The 8,840-nt window shown below is 53.8% G+C and overlaps 1 protein-coding gene across 1 annotated transcript; it reads left to right on the forward strand.

Annotated features, from left to right (window-relative positions):
- The first annotated feature begins 267 nt into the window (after positions 1–267).
- On the forward strand, positions 268–1,410 carry TEX44 (testis expressed 44). Its single transcript, XM_059395481.1, has one exon. The coding sequence runs from the start codon at positions 268–270 to the stop codon at positions 1,408–1,410; it is 1,143 nt and encodes a 380-aa protein (XP_059251464.1).
- Positions 1,411–8,840: the final 7,430 nt, after the last annotated feature.

The following is an 8,840-nucleotide window of genomic DNA, read 5'->3' on the forward strand; positions in this document are numbered from 1 at the left end:
TTGCTTCTCTTCCTCCCCCATGGTGGTGCGTGCTCTCTCTCACTCTCTCTCTCACACACATAAATAAATGAACTTTGTAATAAATAAGTAAATAAATTGTCCTGTGGACCCAGCCCACTGGGGCAGCCACTCAGAGGCTCAGGACCTTTGCTGTGCAGCTACCTATGACATCACCAGCTGCCTACAGCCCCCTGTGACCTCACTACCCGAACAAGGAGAGCTGGGCCGTGGTCACTCCCTCAACAGCACAAGTGACGGAGGGCCTAAATGACCAGCAGACCCTCAGAAGAGGCCAGAGTTGCCAGCATCCCCACACATGGCAATGGCAGATCCACAGACAGCCTCACAAAGGGGTCCGCAAATCAGGTCCCCCTCCCCACAGAGGCCCCTGTGGCTGATGGTGCTGGAGCGCCCCCTGAACAGCATGATGTAGATCGGCCCTCCATTGAGTCATTGACCTCCAAACCCACATCAGCATCTGGGGACAAGAACAAGCCTGAAGCTGCTGGAACGCATAGCCAGGAGCCCAGGGAAGCCTCAAGCAGTCTGCCGGTGTCCACGGGCCCCCAGGACCCAGCATGTGATGACCTGGGGCAAGATTTGAGTGTAACTCAGAGTCTTCAGAGCTCTCAACGGGACTCCCTGATGGAAGAAAAGACCCTACAAATGACAGGTGTCCCCAGCGGAGAACAAGAATTAACTCCAGTCATCCCAGGGGCTGAGGTACAGTTTCCCGGGACTGTGGATGCTCAGCCCATCATGAACACCGCAGACATGGACTATCTGCGTGGCAGTCAGGCCACCAACACCACTGACACCGCTGAGGAGGGACCTGATGGTCTGGAGGCCTTGAGCGTTGACACTGAAGCTTTGCCAGGAGCCGGGTCCCAGGCAGTGACTGAAGGGGATCTGGAGGACAGCTCAGACGACCTGCAGGCTCTGCAGTTGCCTCCTTCCCCAGGAGGCAGCACCCCACCCTCACCCAGCCCCCAAGGTGTGGCCCTGGGCAGGATGTCCCTAGACCCCAGGCTTTACATGGCCAGCGAGGAGAACCCCTACATGCGCTCCATGACCAGTTTGCTGGGCGGAGGTGAGGGGTCCATCAGCTCCCTGGCGGACGTCCTAGTGTGGTCTGAGGCCCCTGTGGGCATGGCCACGGCCCTCCTGGCCTCTGGCCACAGCTCCGTGACGGACCTGCTGCACAGCACTGGGCCCAGCCTGCGCTCCGTCTCCAGCATCCTGGGGAGAACCTTCTCCTCTGGGCTGATGGCAGGACCCAGCCTGGCCCTGCGCTCTGTCACCCTCATGCTGGGGAGGGTGGAGCAGAGGACCCTAGAACACGTGCGCTCGGCCATGCGGTTCCTGACCACCCACCTCCTTCCCAGTCACCCCAGTCCAAACTCTGACTAGACCCCACGCAAGGAGCCCCAAAGAACTGGCTCAGCAGCCCCTGAGAACCCCGGCCCCCTTGTTCCTGCTCCTTCACCCACCCCTGCCCTGGCGGGCTCTCCCCAGATTAGGCAATAAAGCACTGGCGAGCGTTTATTTTCTAAGTGCAGAAAGGTGACCCCCTGAGGGCTTCCCTGGTTGTCCTGTTGGGTTGGGGCGGGGGGGGGGGGGGGGCGCTGAATCCAGAAAGAGAAGGGCCTGGCAGGACGGGGGGTGGGGCAGGACTGGGGGGCCTAGCGTGGGGGCTTCAGACTTGCAAACATTGACCTTGGCTGGACCTCCAACCAGATAAGTGGGTTCCTGAGGAAGTGAGACCTGACTTTTCCCCAGGGCCTTCTGGTGTGGTGGGCCGGAGGCATGACCTGTTGGCATGGCAGGCTGAGTGGGGGTCTGCTGGCATTGCAGGCTGGGGGGTCCTGCTGGTGTGACAGGCTGGGCCCCCCAGTGGGGTTGAGAGGACAGAGCCAGACCAATATCCGTTCACACCCCAGTGCTGTCACTGACCCGGCACAAGTTGCTTCACCCTCTGAACGGTTCTCATCCAACAGGGTAGAAAAGTAATCTACACCATGACAATGTTCAGGAGATGCAAGAGAAACAATGCAGAGCCTAACACGTGGTGTCTGGTACTCACCGAGCTCACACATTCTGGCTGCCATGACTCTCCTCCAGCAGGCAGGAGACACAGCCAGAAGAGGGATCTAGGTCAACCATCATGGTTTGCTTGAGACTGAGAAGGCTCCTAGGATGTGGGACTTTCAGATTTAAAACCAGGAAAATCCCAGGCAGACTGTGACGAGTTGGCCACCCTAGACCCAGGTTTCTTTATAAATGTCTCTGTGGCAAAGGGAGCACCTGTTTCATAAAGCCACTAGCCTGCCCTCTGGCCGGACACGGTGCCACACCAGTCATGTGACTCGCTGAGCAGCCCATCAACCCCACTCCTGTTCCTGTCCCAGTGCCAAATGCGGGTCCCACCCTGCACAGCTTCCTGCCTCAGCCCTAGCCATGGTTTCCTTCACTCAGCTGTCCGCAAGTAGGAGCCCTGGGCTGAAACCCACCCACCAATATATTTGTGCCCCCAGAACGGTGTTTCTCAAATTGTGTGTTAATTGCTAACACTTAAAAACAGGAGATTTTAAGATAAAATTAATGGATTAAAAAATGGATTTCTGCATCTCTTAGGGGCAGCAGCCGAGCTGCTCTCTTTAGAGGGACATACCTGGCCGGCATAGTGATTGATGTCACCAGGGCCCCAGAGGCAAGCCTTTGTCACCCTTACCCTGCAGGAGGCTCCCAGGAGAAAGTGGGTTGCCAGGCTCCAAGGGGGTGCAAAGACAGACCAGGGGTGTCTACCCTGTCTTCTCAAAGAGCTGCCACTTTCCATTGGTGAGACATGAACTGTCTTCATCCTGAAAGCAAAAGCTTCAGAGGAGGAAGACTGTTGATCAGATCCCAGTAACCAGGGTCTTCAGAGGATCAACTGAGTCATATGTGGAAACAGAGAAGCCCTGGTGTCCCCTCATAAAGGGGACAGCAACACCAGCTGAGGAAGGCCTGAGACGCGCTCAGTTGGAGAGGGCGGCGACCAGGTCAACCTGACCTGAACCCAGAGCAGAGGACAGGTAGGTGATAATACCACCAGGGTAGACCCCAAAAGCTTTCCCCAAATAATTTTTGAACTGGGTAAGTGCCACTGTCTGGCACGCAAGGTCCAAGAGAGACACTGCCAACCCAAAGGAAAGGTTGGAAGGGACAGGAACCAAACTCAAACCAGATCAGCTGAAGGGATTAGCCAAAAAGCACAATTGCCAAGGAGGCATGGCTGGATCCTGGGCTCAGCCTGGTCCTCAGGGTTCTGTCTCTCCAGCTCTGCCCCTCCCCCACCCCGGCCCCTCCTTGCTGGCTCCTTTCCCAGGCGGCTCAGCCAAGACAGAGGCCCTTGTTCTCCCTAGCTCTGGTGGGTTTGGCCCCCTTGCTCTCTCTCCCCCACCAATCACTGAGGCTTTGGAAATCAAATACCTCATTACCTGGCCTGGGCCTCACACCTACCTGACCGGGCGGGGGAGGGGGCACCAACACCATTTTGCGTGTTAAAGCGTTATAAGAGCCTGGCATTGGGGACCAAGTTGCCTCGAACCCTGCTCTATATTCTAACTGTGCTACTTTCATGGCCCTGTGCCTCAGTTTCCTTATTGGGAAAATGTCAATAACAGTACCAACTGCATCAGGCTGCTCTGAGGGCGACATGAGTTAATGAGTCAAGTGTGTGACGCGCACTTGAGTGCTCCGTGTTAGCAATCACCACGATTATAATGACAGACTTTGGTGGAGACATTGCCAAAGAGGACTGACTTTCCCTACTTGCTCCAGCCTTCCTCTTTGCCACAATATAAACGGTCCTGTGGGCAAATCCTCCTGGCAGCACCTCTTCTCTGTAGGTGGGACCCTCTGCCCCAGGCATCTAGGTGGTGCTGCGGTGGGGTAGAAGGTCAGACCTGCACACTGGGGGGCTGAGGCTGAGACAGTGATACAAGTGCGCACTCCAGCTTTGGATAAAACTGCCAGAGGAGGGGCGCCTGGGTTGCTCACTGGGTTAAAACATCTACCTTCAGCTCAGGTCATGATCCCAGGGTGTTAGGCAGGGAGCCTGCTTCCTCCTTTCTGCCTGTCTCTCTGCCTACTTGTGATCTCTGTCAAATAAAATATTTAAAAAAAAAAAACACAAAAAAAAAAAACAAAAACAAAAAAACCGGCAAGAGGAAGAAAGGAAAGGTCCAAGGCAGGCACTTAGGGAAAAGCCCCATTTCCATACCCCCACCCACTCCCTCACCCTCCCGGCAAAAGGGAAGCAGTGGCTGAGACACCCCCGCCTCCCGGAAGTCTGCGGGCTGGAGTGCGCCAGCCCACCTTGGGCAAGTGGCCCGGTGCAGGCTGTAAATGAACAAGGGAGCACTACTGGGGAGGAACAAGGTGGTGGGTGAGGGGAAAAAGAATGAGCAGTCATCAGAATAACGGGGTGGCCTTCGGGAGGGTATTCTCTGGCCTTGAGAATTGAAGCACAAAGTTTTTACTTCACCCCCAAAAGGGGTGTAAGGGCACATTCTTACTCCTCTCATTCAGGTGCTGGACTTAACACCTGACAACCACTGGCGCTGCTCCAGGATCAACAACCATCTTTTGGGGTGGGGGGTTGTTGTGCTGTGGGGAGACCAGACAGTAAGCCGAGGTTCTGGGGAAAAAGACACTCAGGCCGGGGGCAAGGGTAGCATCAGGACATCTGAGCCCAGCAGGGGCTTGGCTAAGGGAAGCGCACCAACAGGTCCTGGCAGAGAGCAGGAGGAACACTGTGGCCCTGCCCTGAAGGACTTGTTCCCCAGCTGCCCTGAGCGTAGACGGCCTTCTGTGCAGTGGGGTGGGAACCTACAAGTTCAATCTGTAGAAAAAGTTCAAAGATCTTTTTAAAGAGAAGCTCCGTGGTAAGAAAACTTAGAAATTTAACGCCATCTTGAGAATGGTTTTTTAAAAATGGTGGGGGAGGCTAGATCTTGGTCAGTGTTTTCATTTGTTTTGTAAGGCCTATGTTACTGTTTAGTCTACAGCCACCTGGCTAATTGGTTAAAGTCACCATGGGATTGTGATCAAGTTTATAGGTTGGATGAGGCACAGGTTCTAGCCAGGAAAGAGTGTCTCCAAGAGAAAGTGACCACAGAAAAGGGGAGTCCCCCCAGGGGGATGTAACAAAGTGTGAAAGTATACGAAGGTCTTAAGTACACATTTACATATTTAAAAAAAAGACTGGATCCTCTCTGAGCTACAACCAAGCCCAGTTGCAGAGACTGCCCAATCTTGCACTTCCAGTCCCTAAGAGTGGAGAGTGCGCCCTCTGCTGGAGAGAAGACAGCACTGGCCTGTGGCAGGAGGGCATAATGCCAAAGCCCAGACTTAAGGATGTTTGGGGATTTGAGACACTCGTGAGAGAAATGGGAGTTAAAAGAAAACTCTCTTTTTTTAAGATTTTATTTATTTATTTATTTACTTACTTACTTACTTACTTACTTATTTGACAGAGAGAGAGAGAGAGCAAGAGAGGGAACACAGCAGGGAGCCAGTGGGTGGGGGCCTGGATCCCAGGATCCTGGGATCATGACCTGAGCAGAAGGCAGACTTAGCTTAACGGCTGAAGCACCCAGGCGACCCAAAAGAAATTGCTGGTGTTAGCACAAACCCTACAGGTTAAGGACTCAGTCCCACCAGATTGCCCCACTTCAGGTCCCTTAGGTACCCTTTCCTCTGTCTGATGTGGCTACAAATCAGGGATTCCCACAATTCTCTCCTCAGCCTGGATAACTGGTTACAAGAAATCATAGAAGTCAGGAAAACACTATCACTCATTTATTATAAGGGATATTATAGATGATATAAATGAACAAGCAGATAAAGAGGTACATAGGGCAAGCTTCCAGAAGGATCTCCAGCACAGGAGTTTCTGTCTCCCAGGAGTTGGAGTATGCTGCCCTCCTGACACACGGATGCTTTCTCCCAACGCAGAAACTCTTCAAACTCTCTTGTTTAGTGTTTTTATGGAAGTTCCATTATATAGGCCTGACTGATTAAATCACTGGTTATTAAGCCAATCTTCAGACCATCTCCTCTTTCTAGAGATGAAGTAGGGGGTGCTGAAAGTTTCAACTTAATCCCAGGGTTGGCTCCCTGGTTTCTAGCTCCAAGTCACCATCTCCAAGAGTCAGTTACATAAACTCAGGTATCTCTGAAAGGGACATTATGAACAACAAAAGATGCTGCTCTCACCCCTCTCACCACTCAAGAAATTCAAAGAGTTTTTGAAGTTCTGTGCCAGGAAGAGGGCAGGAGTGAGGCAGAGACCAAACATGTATTTCTTACTACATCACAGGTTCAGAATAAACACTAAGCCACCACCAATCCAGCTGACTTGGGCTGGAAATGTGTTCCTAGGAAGTTCTTAGGATCAGGGGCAGGAGGGCACCTGAGTGGCTCAGTCAGTTAACCCTCTACCTTCTGCTAAGGTCATGATCTCAGGGTCCTGGGATAGAGCCGGGATCAGGCTGTCTGCTCAGTGGGGAGTCTGCTTCTCCCTCTCCCTCTCTCTCTGCCCCTCCATGCCCCCCACAACCTACTCATACACATACTCTCTCAACTAAATAAAATCTTAAAAAAAAAAAAAAAAAAGGAACAAGGGCAGAAGGACAGAGGGGCTAGACCCTCCCACTGGAGTCACAGCCAGAGCCCAAGATCATGGCCATGTTTGTAGAACAGCGCTCCAAGACTCAGACCTCAGAAGGCCCAGAGTTCTCCAGAAAGGATCCCACCATGGCAAAGGCCTTCAGGGGTGGGACCTGGCTCAGGGGATCTCTAGAAGAGTAGTACCCCCTAAACTGGTGACTGGAAGCCATCTGCTGCCCCCCAGGGAGTCCTCAAGTGGACCCTGAGGGACTAGATGAAAGTCCTACTCATTTCCAGACTCAGTTTCCTCATCTATAAATTAGGTCTCCCATTTGCCTCACAGGGATGCTATCACCGATAATGCATTTTTTTTTAAAGATTTTATTTATTTGACAGAGAGAGAGATCACACTCTAGGCAGAGAGGCAGGCAGAGAGAGAAAGGGAAGCAGACTCCCTGCTGAGCAGAGAGCCGGATGTGGGTCTCAATCCCAGAACCCTGGAATCACGACCTCAGCCAAAGGCAGAGGTTTAACCCACTGAGCCACCCAGGTGCCCCACCAATGCATATTTTTAAAAACAGCATTTAATGCTGGGCATGTGACAGAGGTCAGTTTTCTCCCTTCCTTGAGGTTTTCTGCATTGTCTCTGTATTGATCAGGAGTCTTTTAATTTGGAAGTGACAGAAACCAGCTTGAAGCAGCTTCATGGGGGCCAGACCGATGGGCCCAGCCCAGAAGGGCTAGGAAGAACTGGCTTTGGAGATGCCCGGGATCAAGGACCATCCTCTGCCTCCCAGGGCAGCTCTGCCTCCTCTCCAGGCTTCTGTTCCTTGCAGGAACACAGCCCCTGAAGGCTCCAGTCCCACAAGCTTGCACTTCCAAGACTAAGAGGAAAGGTCTCTGTTTCCCCAATCCTGCCTGGTAAATCCTATGGGGAAGAGCTCTGGTTGGCTCAGCCGGGATCACAGTTGGAAAGGCCTTCCTCATCCAGAGTCCCTGGTACCTCCGGGAGCAGGTGGCTCTTTGGCACCCTGAGCTATGTCCCTCCTAGAGAGGAGGAGGCGGCAATTAAGGAAGTCTGTCCTCTCTCGGCTTTTCTTTGTCCTTACTGCCGGTGGCACTGCTGTAACATCCCTTCCCCTGCAACTGAATGGGGACCTTCGGACAGAAAGCACTTTTCCCATCAGTCTGTAAGTGCTCCACCCACATTCAGAAGCTTCCTTTGACCAAGTGCTTTGGGAAGATCTGAGGTATTCTTAAGTGCACTCCCTCTAACTCCATGAATTAAACAATATTCCTTTGCCTCTCTGAATTTTAAATATTAACCAGTGAGGACATAGGATTCCCTTAAAACACCTGGTTTTGCCTCTCTGACCACCTGCATTTTATTAGCACTTGTCAAAATAGTTTCTGGTGAGGAAAAACACCCCGCACAGGTGGCCTCCACCACACTGAACAGTGAACAACAAGATAAGCAAGGTCCTCTAGCAAGAGGAGGAAGTTCAGGTGACCCCGGACCACAGATAGGTAAGTTGAGGCAGACCAGGGCAGGACATGGTGGACGATTAGGGCCAGCCACGGCATAGTGCTGGGCTTTGGGATTCAGCATGTAATGATCGGCTTTGGTAGGAAACAGCGATGGGAGGGAGCCAGCGCAGCCCCAGAACAAGGCCAAAGCCAGAAACTCGGCCAGGCGCTCGGCAGGCCGCTCCCTCCCCACGCCCCTCACCCAGGGGCGACCCGGTCCGACTGCAGTCAGGGCAAGAGGTCAATGGCACCGCACAGACGCCAGGGGAAGGCACCGGAGTGGAGGAGCGAACCAGGGATGGGAGCGGAGTGGCGTGAGCGGGCCCGGTGTCTCCTCCCCCGAGGCAGGTGGCCAAGCGAGGCAGAGATTTCCTGGGCCACCGAGGGGAGGGGCACGAAAACGCCCCCGCCCGGCCACCTGCTCCCTGTTGCCGGAGCAGGAGCCCAGGTTGGGGCCTGGTGAGAAACGAGACTGGAACGGAAAACTGAGGCAGCCAGACGGGGGGACGGCAAACAAAGGCTTCGCTCTGGGACAGCAACGCCGGCGGCCGGAGGGTCGCACTTAGGCCGAGCGGGCCCGAGGCCTGGCGGCGCCGCTTCCTCAGCTGGGGCCGGCCCCCTTCCGCCGGGTTTGGGGGCTGGGGAGGGGGTGATGGTGG

This window comes from Mustela nigripes, chromosome 3, assembly GCF_022355385.1.
Source record: "Mustela nigripes isolate SB6536 chromosome 3, MUSNIG.SB6536, whole genome shotgun sequence".
Lineage (NCBI taxonomy): Eukaryota > Metazoa > Chordata > Mammalia > Carnivora > Mustelidae > Mustela > Mustela nigripes.

Excerpts from the sequence above, each read along its gene's own strand:
- TEX44 (XM_059395481.1), top strand. The coding sequence starts at position 268 with ATGACCAGCAGACCCTCAGAAGAGGCCAGAGTTGCCAGCATCCCCACA.